This window comes from Ursus arctos, unplaced genomic scaffold (genome assembly GCF_023065955.2).
Source record: "Ursus arctos isolate Adak ecotype North America unplaced genomic scaffold, UrsArc2.0 scaffold_2, whole genome shotgun sequence".
Taxonomy (NCBI): domain Eukaryota; kingdom Metazoa; phylum Chordata; class Mammalia; order Carnivora; family Ursidae; genus Ursus; species Ursus arctos.
This window is the reverse complement of record NW_026622874.1, coordinates 79,580,852-79,594,875: the sequence shown is the minus strand read 5'-3', so window position 1 is coordinate 79,594,875 and position 14,024 is coordinate 79,580,852. Positions and strand designations below refer to the sequence as shown.

The 14,024-nt window shown below is 42.2% G+C and overlaps 1 protein-coding gene across 1 annotated transcript in view; it reads left to right on the top strand.

The window, feature by feature from the left end:
• Window positions 1-14,024, top strand: part of LOC125281634 (uncharacterized) — a 58,834-nt gene that overhangs the window by 34,111 nt on the left and 10,699 nt on the right. Inside the window, exons 6-12 of the mRNA XM_057315277.1 lie at window positions 5,812-5,943; window positions 10,259-10,280; window positions 11,994-12,082; window positions 12,316-12,393; window positions 12,716-12,826; window positions 13,416-13,479; window positions 13,647-13,785. Coding sequence (XP_057171260.1) covers window positions 5,812-5,943; window positions 10,259-10,280; window positions 11,994-12,082; window positions 12,316-12,393; window positions 12,716-12,826; window positions 13,416-13,479; window positions 13,647-13,785 — 635 coding nt within the window. The remainder of the gene's footprint in view (window positions 1-5,811; window positions 5,944-10,258; window positions 10,281-11,993; window positions 12,083-12,315; window positions 12,394-12,715; window positions 12,827-13,415; window positions 13,480-13,646; window positions 13,786-14,024) is intronic.

Here is a 14,024-nt window from a genome sequence, read left to right as displayed (position 1 = left end):
AAAAGGAAAAACAAAGCTGGGGGCATCACAATGCCGGATTTTGAGCTGTTCTACAAAACTATGATCACAAAGACAGCATGGTACTGGCACAAAAACAGACTCATAGACCAATGGAACAGAATAGAGACTCCAGAAATGGACCCTCGACTCTTTGGGCAACTAATCTTTGATATAGCAGGAAAAAACATCCAGTGGAAAAAAGACAGTCTCTTCAATAAATGGTGCTGGGAAAATTGGACAGCTACATGCAAAAGAATGAAACGACCAATCTCTCACACCATACACAAAAATAAACTCCAAATGGATGAAAGACCTTGATGTGAGACAGGAATCCATCAAAATTCTAGAGGAGAACATAGGCAGCAACCTCTACATCGGCCAAAGCAACCTTTTTCATGATACATCTCCAAAGGCAAGAGAAACAAAAGATAAAATGAACTTGTGGGACTTCATCAAGATAAAAAGCTTCGGCACAGCCAAGGAAACAGTCAAAAAAAACTAAGAGGCAGCCCACGGAATGGGAGAAGATATCTGCAAATGATGCTACAGATAAAAGACTGGTATCTAAGATCTACAAAGAACTTCTCAAACTCAATACACGAGAAACAAATAAATAAAAAAATGGGCAGAAGATACGAACAGACACTTTTCCAATGATGACATACAAATGGCTAACAGACGCATGAAAAAGTGTTCAAAATCATTATCCACCAGGGAAATTCAAATCAAAACCACACTGAGATACCACCTTATTCCAGTTAGAATGGCAAAAATTGACAAGGCGAGAAACAACAATTGCTGGAGAGGATGTGCAGAAAGGGGATCCCTCCTACATTGTTGGTGGGAATGCAAGTTGGTACAGCCACTCTGGAAAACAGTGTGGAAGTCCCTTAAAAAGTTAAAAATTGAGGGGCGCCTGGGTGGCACAGCGGTTAAGCATCTGCCTTCGGCTCAGGGCGTGATCCCGGCGATCTGGGATCGAGCCCCACATCAGGCTCTTCTGCTATGAGCCTGCTTCTTCCTCTCCCACTTCCCCTGCTTGTGTTCCCTCTCTCGCTGGCTGTCTCTATCTCTGTCAAATAAATAAAAAAATCTTTAAAAAAAAAAAAAGTTAAAAATTGAGGTACCCTATGACCCAGCCATTGCACTACTGGGTATTTACCCCAAAGATGCAGACGTAGTGAAGAGAAGGGCCATATTCACCCCAATGTTCATAGCAGCATTGTCCACAATAGCTAAATCGTGGATGGAACCGAGATGCCCTTCAACAGATGACTGGATTAAGAAGTTGTGGTCCATATATACAATGGAATGTTACTCCACTATCAGAAAGAACGAATTCTCAACACTTGCTGCAACATGGACGGCACTGGAGGAGATAATGCTAAGTGAAATAAGTCAAGCAGAGAAAGACAATTATCATACGATTGCTCTCATCTATGGAACATAAGAACTAGGAAGATCGGTAGGGGAAGAAAGGTATAAAGAATGGGGGGTAATTAGAAGGAATGAAGCATGAGAGACTATGGACTTTGAGAAACAAACTGAGGGCCTCAGAGGGGAGGGGGTGGGGGAATTGCATAGACTGGTGATGGGTAGTAAGGAGGACACGTATAGCGTGGTGCAGTGGGTGTTATACGCAACTAATGAATTATCAAACTTTACATCAGAAACCAGGGATGTACTGTATGGTGACTAACATAATATAATTAAAAAACATTAAAATAAAATAAAAATAAATAAATAAATAAATAAATAAATAAATAAATAAATAAATAAATAAATAAAAGATAGAAAAAAAGAGGGAACAGGGACCTGGGTTGGGAGGGAGCAGAAACAAGAAGGTCTGCCAACGTTCCAGAGAAGACCTGTCGTTGGGATGGTGTGTGGTGAGACGACAGTTGGGAAGCGGTTACTTACAAACGAGGTCACACGGGGTGTCCGTTATGATGTACCAGGGGCAAAGGCAGCTGATTGGTCGAGAGAAAGTATACAGTCTCTGCGTTGCTAAGGATACCTTCAGTCAGGTGAAGGCTTGGAAGAAGGTGAATCCTCCTCCAATCGTTTAACCTGCTACTGTATCCTGCTGACCTAGTGATTTACTAACCTGCTGACCTACTAACCTTTCTGAACCCTCCTGCCTCCCCTTGAGTACTTGATCTGACCCTGACACTGTCCGAGACCTCCTCTTGTCCTGACAAACGCCTTCCCCAATCCTACCCTCTATTTCCACCTTACCCCCATCCCTATTTACCACCCTATCCCCTCCCACCACTCCCTACCCCACCCACCCCCACTTCCACACCACCCCCGATCTCCACCTCCTCCCTGGTGCCCCAGCACCCCTTGAAAGCGCCAGGAGATGAAGATGCAGAGGCTGCTCTTCTGGCTTCTCTTGCTCCAATGTCCCAGTTACCCAAACCCAAATGTGAGTTAACATGGCACTTCAGTGGTGTCTTCCTTCTTTTCTTTTTTTTAAGATTTGATTTATTTGAGAGAGAGAAAGGGCACAGGTGCAGAGGGAAGGGCAGAGGGTGAGGGACAGAGAGAATCCCAAGCCAGCTGTGTGGTGAGCCCAGAGCCTAAAGAGGGGCTCAATCTCAGGACCATGAGATCACGACTTGATCCAAACCAAGACTTTGTCACTTAACTGACTGAGCCACCCAGGTGCCCCAAAGCTGCTGGTAGTGTCTTCCTTCCTAGTGGGTTCTTTGACACGGTGGTTAAATAACAGCTTTTTCCTGGGGTTCTTGATGGGAACTTCAGAAGACCTTCACATTTCCCTGAAGACCGAGCACCACAGGGCAGGTTTCTCGGTCAGCCTGAAGGGGTTGTGGCCACAACTGTCCACACCAAGTTCTACATCCTGTCTGCGCTGCTTGGTCCAAAAACCACAGTGCTGGCAGGATGGAAACCTGAAAATACTAGGTTTATGGTGTCAAGAAGGAAGGATTTGTGAAGATACGAAAAGCCATTGAGCTCTTTGTCTTAAAGAGGGGGCTTAGATGATATGTACATTATATCTCATTAAAATTGTCCTTAAAAATGTCAGGAACTCGAATTTAATAGGAACTATGGGTATTAGACTGGCTTCTGGAAGCCCGGTGAAGCTGCTGCTTCAAGCCTTGTAAGTTTAGGGTCCATCTTATGTGTAGTTTGTTTTCCTATCAGCACATTGTTGATATTTGTGGAGTTTGGCAGCCCTGGGAACAAAGATATCTCAAGCATTGGTGTTGGGACTAGAGTGTTAAAAAGTGAAATGTCCTGGGCGCCTGAGTAGCGCAGTCATTAAAGCGTCTGCCTTCGGCTCAGGGCGTGATCCCGGCGTACCGGGATCGAGTCCCACATCGGGCTTCTCCGCTATGAGCCTGCTTCTTCCTCTCCCATTCCCCCTGCTGTGTTCCCTCTCTCACTGGCTGTCTCTCTGTCACTCTGTCACATAAATAAATAAAATCTTAAAAAAAAAAAAAGTGAAATGTCCTTTGTGCTCCATGCTTCCTGGTTTGTTGACTTTTAACAAGTTCTGAGTCAGCCCTTTCCTTCTGGTCTTGGAGGCTGTCCCCAGGGACTCTGTGTCCCACCAGGTCCATGGGAGCCCTGAGACGCCCAGCAGACACTAAGTGACCTTATTCTGCTGAGACATTTGTCATGGGAAAATCACTAGGAGTGGTGGGATCAGGAAGTGAATGAGTTGTCGTCCTTTCTTAGGCCAAGTATGTACAGAGTGTTGATTTCCCCAAAGTAAAAAGGTCCTGAACGTCCTTAGGATTGTCCAAATATAAAGAAATACCTGGTTTCCAGTGTGAATATTTCATTTTGTCATTAAAAAGTAAAACCTGTACCCTCAGGAGAGAAAGAAAGAGACAGACAGGGAACACCCCTAGAAATAAGTAGACTTCTTTAGATCGGCTTGCACCAGATTCTTACAGAGAGATCTGGAAAGTGTCAGTAGTCAGGAAGGATCCTTATATTGAGGCAGAATCATTCCACACAAATACCTCCAGTCAAAATAGACTCTGTTCTGTTTCTTTTGAGTCTTCAAAGGAGGACATTTCTTGGTAGTCTTGATTGGAATTATTCCCCTCTACCCAGTCATCATCTCAACTGCATCAGTTCAGCTTTCTCACCCTGCCTCATTTCTGGGCTCTTGCATGAACTAACTGGTCTTGCATTTCCCACCTCCACCTGCTCATGGCCACTGTCCCTGAAAACCTAGTGTTATTGGCCCCATTGGATGTCATCCAGTTAAGAGTCAGCTGCTGGTCAGCATCCAGACAGCTGCCAGATGTACCGAGTGCCCACGACTGGGGGTGTTTTACATTCATGACAAGATGGCCTCTGTCTTGTGTGCAATTGATCCCCGTGATCAACCATAGTGCTGACAGCTACTGCTCTCTTTCAGACAGTGGCTATTCAAAGACAGTGTATGTTTCCACCAGCACACATTTTCCTGACCTCAGCAGTGAGGGCTGAAGATGGAAATGTTATAGATTTCAGGGGCTACTTTCTAGAGAGTTGTGTTTGCACAAAATTCAAGCTTGGTGTGAGTTAGTACAAATTGCATCGTGAACGTCTTTTCTCCTGAAATACTTATAACTCTAGTTTTTGTAAAATGAGATGTGTTCTTTATTTTGGGGTCCATATCTAGGAATTTAGTATTCTTTTAGAATTCAGGGGCCTCTGGATGGTTCATGCAGTTAAACGTCTACCTTAGGCTTGGGTCATGATCCCAGGGTCCTGGGATTGAGCCCTGTCTGGCTTCCTGTTCAGAGGCAGTCGGCTTCCTCCTTTCCCTCTGCCCCTCCCCCAGCTCATGCTCTCTCTCTTTCAAATAAATAAATGCAATCTTTTATTTTAATGTTTTCTCTCTTTAAAAAGTTAAATTTTATAATTGCTACTGACTGATTTAGTTACAATACTAAGAAATAGGAACATGGATTCCTTTCATTGGCTTTTTGGAGATAGGTGTTCGAGTAACTAAAACCTCACAGATATCCTCAAAATATCACCTGATGATGCAAATCTTTATGTACTTCAGAAATCTGATGTTTTGGACTGTGATTCAGAAACAAAGTGAGCATTGAAAGAAAACATCAATGTTTTCAGAAACCAAACAATAACTATAATTTATTTTTGTTGGAATAACAATCCCATGTTATATTAATGAGTTAATGAGAAACCTCCTGTCTGTCTCACTTATGTCCTTATCTGAACATCTGTCCATATAACATTCTCATTTTTATCTCTAGTACATGTTTTATTCTTGCTTTCTCCTGTTTTTCCATACATGTTGGGTGTATTTTTTGAAATGTTCCAAAGGAGTTTATCCAGGTCCTTCATGGATGTACAATAGAAGTCACTGACTTCTTACCTACTCTAAATTTACATTTACTTGCATTGTCTATTTTATTTTGACTTATAAATTCTTAAGTTCTGTTAGCTATAGAAAAAATATCTGCAATGTGCTTGTAGGGAAAATAAAATCTCTTAAGATTTGCCTATTAGATTTTTCCTACAGCTTCCATGTTGTATGATCACAACATCTTTTTAAAGAATACAGTTTGTTGATATTTGACATAGGTAAGCAGCAATGAAACCATCACCAAGTAAGAGAGCAAACACACTCATCAGTCCCCAAAGTTGGCCCCTGCTCCTTTGTAACCCCTCTGTGCTCCTTCTCCTCCAGGAGGAGGCAGTTGAGAGGTGTGCTTACTTCCTGGAGGCTGGTGGGGAGTCTGTGAAGTTGATTCCTTGTGACATATACATTGTGAATGTCGTTGAGATTCTTCATTATCTCAAATGTTATTTCAGGTTGTCCACGTTGTGCCTGACCGTTTCATTCTCGGCCTTGATGGGGCTGGAGTTCTGTGGAACTTTGCCATTCTTACTGGCTATTTGGGCATTTGTGCCTTTCTCATTTACATCTGGAGAACCGTCCTCGCTGTAAGTATACCAAAGTACCTGATATACTTTTATTCATAAATAAGCAGAAAATTTTATAGTCACTGGACATTTTTATATCCATTCAGTACTAAAAATTTCCCTCTAATAATGTCAATTTTGATTATCACCTAGATTGAAATAGTTTTAAATTTCTTTTTTTTGGAACATTACACAGTATTTTATTTTCTTTAATGTTTTTTTTTTTATTATGTTAGTCACCATGCACATCCCGGGTTTTTGATGTAAAGTTCGATGATTCTTTAGTTGCGTATAACACCCAGTGCACCATGCAAAACATGCCCTCCTTACTACCCATCACCAGCCTATCCCATTCCCCCACCCGTCTCCCCTCTGAAGCCCTCAGTTTGTTTCTCAGAGTCCATAGTCTCCCATGCTTCATTCCCCCTTCCGATTACCCCCCCTTTCTTTATCCCTTTCTTCCCCTAGCGATCATCCTAGTTCTTATGTTCCATAGATGAGAGAAACCATATGATAATTGTCTTTCTCTGCTTGACTTATTTCACTTAGCATTATCTCCTCCAGTGCCGTCCACGTTGCAGCAAGTGTTGAGAATTAGTTCTTTCTGATAGCGGAGTAATATTCCATTGTATATATGGACCACAACTTCTTAATCCAGTCATCTGTTGAAGGGCATCTCGGTTCCTTCCACGATTTGGCTATCGTGGACAATGCTGCTATGAGCATTGGGGTTCATATGGCCCTTCTCTTCACTACGTTTGTATCTTTGGGGTAAATACTCAGTAGTGCAATGGCTGGATCATAGGGTAGCTCAATTTTTAACTTTTTAAGGGACCTCCACACTGTTTTTGGGAGTGGCTGTACCAACTTGCATTCCCACCAACAATGTAGGAGGGATCCCCTTTCTGCACATCCTCTCCAGCAATTGTTGTCTCTTGCCTTGTCAGTTTTTGCCATTGTAACTGGCGTAGGGTGGTATCTTAGTGTGGTTTTGATTTGAGTTTCCCTGATGGCTAATGATTTTGAACATTTTTTCATGTGTCTGTTAGCCATTTGTATGTCCTCACTGGAAAAGTGTCTGTTCATATCTTCGGCCCATTTTATGATTTGTTTACTTGTTTCTCGCCTATTGAGTTTGAGAAGTTCTTTGCAGATCTTGGATACCAGTCTTTTATCTGTAGTATCTTTTGCAAATATATTCTCCCATTCCGTGGGCTGCCTCTTAGTTTTTTTGACTGTTTCCTTGGCTGTGCCGAAGCTTTTTATCTTGATGAAGTCCCACAAGTTCATTTTATCTTTTGTTTCTCTTGCCTTTGGAGATGTGTCATGAAAAAGGTTGCTTTGGCCAAAATAGTTTTAAATTTCTATTGAGGTGCCTTCTTGATCCATACGTGTGTTTTTCTTTATGTTCAAGCATAATTAGCAAACGGTGTAATATTAGTTTCAGGTGTACAACATGATTCAACAATCCTATACATTTCTCAGTGCTCATCACAATAAGTGTACTCTCAATCCCTTTCACCTCTTTCACCCTTTCCTCCTCTTACCCTCCAACCCATGTGTTCTTCAGAAGTGTGTTGTTTAATCTCCATTGTTTGGTCATTCTCCAGCTATCTTTATGTTCTTGATGTCTAGTTTGAGTGATTTGTGGTCTGAGAACATACTTCCTGTGGTTTCTATTCCTTTGGTTGTTCAGATGTATCTTATGGCCCCGAGTATGGCCTCTCTCAGTGACTTTTCCATGGGAGATTGTGAAGAATGTCTGTACTTCTGTTGTTGAATGAAGTATTCTGCAGATGTTAATGGCTGCCGTGGATTGGTGATGCTGTTCAGTTCACCTGTGTTCTCATGGAACTTCTGTATCTGCTGGATCTGTCAATGACCGATAAGAGGATTTTGAATTCTCCAGCAGTAGGAGTGGATTCATCTATTCCCACCAGCAATATTTTCAGTTTCTGCCTCATGTACTTTGACTCTCTGTTGTTAATGCACGCACATTAGAAATTGTTATGTCTTTTTGGAGAATTGACCCCTTTACCATTGAAGTAATGACTGTCACTACCCCTGACAGTTTTCCTTACCCTGTAGTGTGTTTTGAAGGATCATTTCAATGGCCGGGTTTCTAGTTTGATGTTTCTTTTAACACTGTAAACATTTTGTCCTTCTTGATGGCATGGTTTCTGAGAAGTGTGATGTAGTTCTTATCCTTGTTCCTCTTGGGTAAGGTGTTATTGCTCCCCTCCACCTCCTTCAGACACCTAGCCCAACCCCTGCTCCAGATTTCCAGAATTGTTTCTTTGTCTTTAATGATCTGTAGCTGAATAGTCTAGATCAGGCATTGTTAGTGTTTTTTGTTTGTTAGTTGTTTGTGTGTTTGTTTTGGTATTTATCTGGCTTTCGATGTTTTGAGCTTCCTGGATCTGTGATTTGGTGACTATATTAATTTTGGAAAATCCTCAGTCATTGCTTCAAATATCTCTCCCTTCTCTCCTGTAGGAATAGGTATTCCTATAATTTGTGTGTTACATGTTTTGTATTTGTCCCACTAGTCTTGGATTTTCTGTGCCGTCTTTGTAATTTTTGTCTTTGTGTTCTCTTTTGGAATTTTCTACTGGAATTTCTTTAGGCTCAATGATTCTTTCCTCTGGTATGTTGAGTCTGTTAAGGAACCCATCAAAGGCATTCTTGATTTCTGCTATGGTGTTGTTGTCTAGAATTACATTAAAATCTTAGAGTTTCATCTCTCTGTGTACATTCACCATCTCTTCTTCCTATTGTCCATTTTATTCTGAGATCCAGTATCATACATGGAAGGGACTTGTAATTCCTAGCCTGCTTAATCCCATCATCTCTGCCATGGGAAGTGTGTTTCTAATGCTTGCTGTTGTGGTTTTTACCTGTAGTGTGCCCTGTAAGGTTGTGTTGAAAGGTAGGTATTGTGTCCTAGTAAAGAAACTTAGATAAGTGGACTTTAGGGTGATGTTTTCTACTTAACTGGCTAGGGGTTAGACTGAGTTTACTCCCAGGTGAGACAGGGAGGAGAGAGCACTGGAGTTGAGTATTTGCCCTCAGCTCTATTGCTTAGTCTTTGGGAAACCCCCAATTAGGCTCTGGTGACATATTTCACTTGAGGGCAGACCTTTCTGAGAAGAACAGAAAGCTTTTGAGTTTATTTCTAAATGGGAATTTTCTCCCTGTCCCGGCCAATGGAGAAAGCTTCCCTTCAGAAAGAAAACAAAAATATTAAGTATTTGGTGTGCCCCATCCATCTTTTCACTTTTCCCGCCTGTGGGGCTGGGTGACAAGGGCCACGGAAGCTCAGAGGTTCCTAAGCAGCACGTGAAATTAATGGAATAGCCATGATTTTCTGTTTGCCCTCCACTGATGCACATTCCCCAACAACATTATCATGACTGGCTTGTTGATAGTGTGCTGATATTCCAATATCCTGGCAAGATTTGGGGGCTGGCCTCAGCCTCTCATCATCCTGTAAAACTTTTGAATGGGGAAATATGCTAATGGTGTCAAAATGGGGTCTTGCCTAGATTTTATTGAGCTATAATTTATCTGGGTGACTCGATTCTGGGGAGCCTGGTTCCCCTTTTTCGAAACATCAGCTGTCATTTCTGTTGTTGCTCATGCTTCATCACTCGCCACGTGCCACTCTTTTTCTCGTCGATGGCTTTCATTTCTTTTTGATGACCCTCCATTTGTAGTAGTCTGGGAAAATTCATAACACCTTGTGTGCTGTAACTGCATGTGAATTCAGCAAATAGCCAAGTCTTTGTAAGATTTCAGAAAGGCTTTCTAGAGAAGGCAAGAAGCATATCTTTCTCAGAGTTTTTGCTTGTTCGCCTTCCTCCCTACCGGCCTGCCTTCCTTTCTTTCTTCCTTCCTTCCATTTTATATCTTTCAGGATTGAACAATAATCCCAGGTTCTAAACTTCAGTGTGGATATTGGTTACAAAACAGTTAGGGAAACGATGAATTAATGATTATTTTTTAAATGTCCACCCGATCCCTTGTCAAAATTGAATAGGGTGAACGTTCATTTAATAGAATGTGAATAGATTTTGAGGTAAAACGTAAGTTATACACCTTTGTGCTCTTTATCAAAAATGAATTGTGAACTATGATGACTCAGAGAAAGTCATAGATGAGTTTCATAGTTAGAAATGCTAATTTTGTCTTCTTTCTAATCCTGTGAATTCATTCTGCTAAGTAAAATGATTACTGTAACTTCTTTGGATTACTATTTCAGTATTTATCTGAACTGTAGATTTTTTCTAGTAATATGTTTTGACATCAAACTTAATTTTGTTTCTTCCACTCTTAGATTGCCCCTCGACAATATGAAGGTAAGATTTCTGGCTTTAGTTTTCTTTGTAATAAATTCTCAGTACCGGTGTTTGATGTGGGTGTAATTTGACTAGGGATAAATGTGGTGACTTCTGATGTCTAATTGACTTGTTAAGTCTTGAAAATCTTTCTCTTCTCCATGTGGAGTCTAAGCGATAATGTGGAGGGTGTTGCCATCTCTTAGGAGACCAGGAGGAGGAACACCTCATGGGAGGAGGGAGAACAAAAAGGGTGTAATTTTGCAGAGAGAAGTTTAGGAGGCAAGTGAGGATAGGAGCCTGAGGTCTGGAGTGGGTACTTTGCCATGACCTGGCTCTTGGTGAAATGTGATGATGAGAAAACACTCTGAGTCTATCAAGCAGGCTACACTTGGAGAAGAAGACAGGTATTGCCAGGCAGAGTGTGTGTCACAAGAGAGGTTTAAAGCATGCTTTTGAGTTTGAAGTGGAGGGAGCCTTTCCTGCCAGGGGAGAAGGAGTGGAAAGGAACGTGTGCCAGGGGTGGTAATGTATTGTGTCCGGGCCTCATGGATTGTGGTGATTCCATGGTGCTGTCTGACGGCCGAGGTGGCTGCCTGGCCCTTAGCAAACCCTCGAATGCTGGTGTTTGTCCCTGTGAGTGCAGCAGTGGTGGTGGTGAGAAGAGAGATCTCGGGGCACGAGAGCACTCACATTGGGCCAATAGAAGAGAATCTGCACTTGAGGTAAGATGAGAGACTTATTATTTTTGGTTTATTCACTTGACAGAGAGAGAGCACAAGCAGGCAGAGTGGAAGGCAGAGGGAGAGGGCGAAGCAGGCTCCCAGTTGAGCAGAGAGCTGGATGTGGGACTGGATCCCAGGGCCCCGGGATCATGACCTGAGCTGAAGGCAGTCACTTAACCAACTGAGGCACCCAGGTGCCCCAAGATGAGAGAATTAAGTGCCTGTTAGAGGAGTCTGTGTTCTAGAGCTTACAGGTGTTATCCACTTGTGATAGGGAGCTTCATGAGGGTTGTTTTCCCTTAAGGATGGAGGGTGGCATTCTCAAGTTGGGCTGAGAAAACCTTGTGTTCCAGGGAGTGTGAGTTACCAGGCACTCCAGAGACTCTGTGTAACATGGAGAGTGTACCCAAGTGTGTTTGATTCCAAAGATCTGGTCCTCCAGAGCCCCCAGCCTGGGGTTCCTGAAAGGCAATCTGTGAGCAGCAGGAAGTCATGGAAGGCCTTTGAGTAGCCACTCAGTTGACATTTTGAGCTTTCCTTGTGTGGAATTCCAAGTAGGACCTGGAAGTAGACGTGGCACTGAGCAGGAGCAAAGGATGGTTTTGTTCATTTTGGGTTGTTTGCAGGGACCTACTTACGTACCTTAATCATTGGAGGAGAGAGATGTTAGTTGAAAGGATGCTTGATTTTTCTGTTACATCTCTGGTGATGACATAAGTATTTGCAGTGATTGAATTTTCCAAGAATGATGCTTACAGATGGGAGAAAAATAGAAGACATTTGATTGTGTTTCTCTATTTCTGAAAACATTTTAAGTAGGAATCTCCCTGAAATAGGTTGTCTTAGGTTTCAAATGCTGCTAAACCTTGCTTTTTCAGGCACAATGGGAATGCTATCAAGTTAGTTACACCCAAGTGTCCAAGAATGTGTCTCTGGGGCTATTACAGTGGGATTATTCGATGTCACTGGTTTTGCTAATTATCTTAGAAATTCTTTTTTCTCCTTTTAGTTACTTTACAACAAATAGCTGAAAAGATCCATCGGCTTAAAAATGAAAACAGGGAACTTGCTAAAGAAATATCCATTTGGGAGGAGAAGGTATCAGTGCCCTTTCAAATATTTTTTGTGATTTCATTTTGGTTACTTCCCCCTCTGGTAGTTCATCCTATTGACCTATTTCACGTGACCCACAAATGATCGCGATTCAAGAGAAGCTTCACAAGTGTAGAGCACTGCCTCTCTATCCGAGAAAGGAGTCACACAGCGTTAGATAGCTTTGTCTAACACTCTGCTATTTTTGAATTCTGATTCCCTTTTCGTATATTTTATAGATCAGGGAAAGAAAGAAACATCGCGCAGAAATGAAGAGAGAACATCAGTTTCTCTCTGACAAAATTCTTAAATTGAAGGTAAGGATCCCTTCTTTGCCTGAATTGTGTTCTAACAACAGAAATAAAAGTAATGAATTATTATTATTATTATTATTATTATTATTTTAAAGATTGATTTGCGAGAGAGAAAGAGCGAGTGGAGGGGGGCAGAGGGAGAGAGAGAATCCCAAGGAGACTCCATGCTGAGTGTGTAGGCTGACGCAGGGGTCAGTCCCATGACTCTGAGGTGGGGACTGGAGCCAAAATGAAAGCAGGAGTTGGACCTACTGCGACACCCAGATGCCACCCACGTGCCCTAAGTAATGAATTATTATTACTCATTCAATATGTTTTGTTGAAGGAGAACATCGGAAAGGTTGAACGGGTTAATGCAAATTTAAATGTCGCCCTTCATTTCAAGCGGACTATGTTGCAAGCTATGAGAGAGAAGAATGTCAAGAATGAGGACATGGTAAGAGTTGGCTGTTGAGATTTACCTTAACGTGGCTCGGGAGGCTTTTGGTCATTGGGTGAGGGGAGGGCAGCGTATTCGCTTGCTGTTTACCACAGTAGAGAGTGGGCATCTGGGAACTGAAACTCCTACCGAACAGTGAGCTGGAATTTCACTTAGGACCATCACGATGAGGTCTGCTATTTCAAGGACTAGGAAGTATGGTTTATTTCACAGCTAGGTAATTATCACATCGTTCAGCCCTGCCCTCCAAGATATGTAGAAAATCCCACAAGATACTTGAGTTATGAAGGGTGATAGCCAGCCAAATTGTATAGTCCCTTCCTCTCAATGCTGAAGAGAGAATTTTCAATGTTAATAGGGGAAGATATGTACATATATAATTTATGTATATAATTAGGTATATGTGTTTGTGTGTGTTTGTGTATATGTGTGTATACAAAAGTGTGGGTCTCCTTACTTTCTCCTTGTTCTATTTATGCCTCAAGGGCTTTCTTTGTTGCACTGCATGATCCCGTTCTGTTAGGTGCACTCACATTGTTCTGTGATCATGATTTCTTGAATGTCTTTCCTCATATCCGTCTTCAAGGCCCAAGATGCATTGGAGGATGAAGAGCAGGGAGACTTGGAGTCCAAAAAACGTGTACTGAAGGGTATGTTATTTTAGGGAAAGAAATCCCCAGATGCTGGCAATGAGTTTGCATTGGGAAGGGAAAGAATGCCTTCCTGCCTTCAAGGTCTTGCCCTTCTCCTTTCCCCAACAAAACCAAATTCTCAGGTCCCATGCCCACTCATACAAAAGAAAACTCATCCTTTACAGAAAGCAAAAAGGTCCTGGAACAGAAGTGCAAAGCCCTGAGTTCTTTGAAAGCAGCTAAGGAAGTGGAATTGAAGCTGCTAAGGAAGAAATTGGGTATCGTGGTGGATTTCTCTGAACGAAGAAAAGTGGCTGCCGAAGAGTAAGCTATTCCTGTGTTAATCGTCACAAACACTGTTGTATGAATTTATGTGGCAGCCAGGCTAGATAGTTGTAGTTCGTTGGGAATTGGATCTAGAGTATTTTTGCCAAATGCATTCTGTAGAAGTACCTGCCCTTCCTACCTTGATCTGTGCAACCTGCATTTTTGTTTCTGTTCCAACTGCTTGTCACACGTTGTGGTGTGATTCATTGGGGCAGAAGAGGGAAGGTACCAGCACT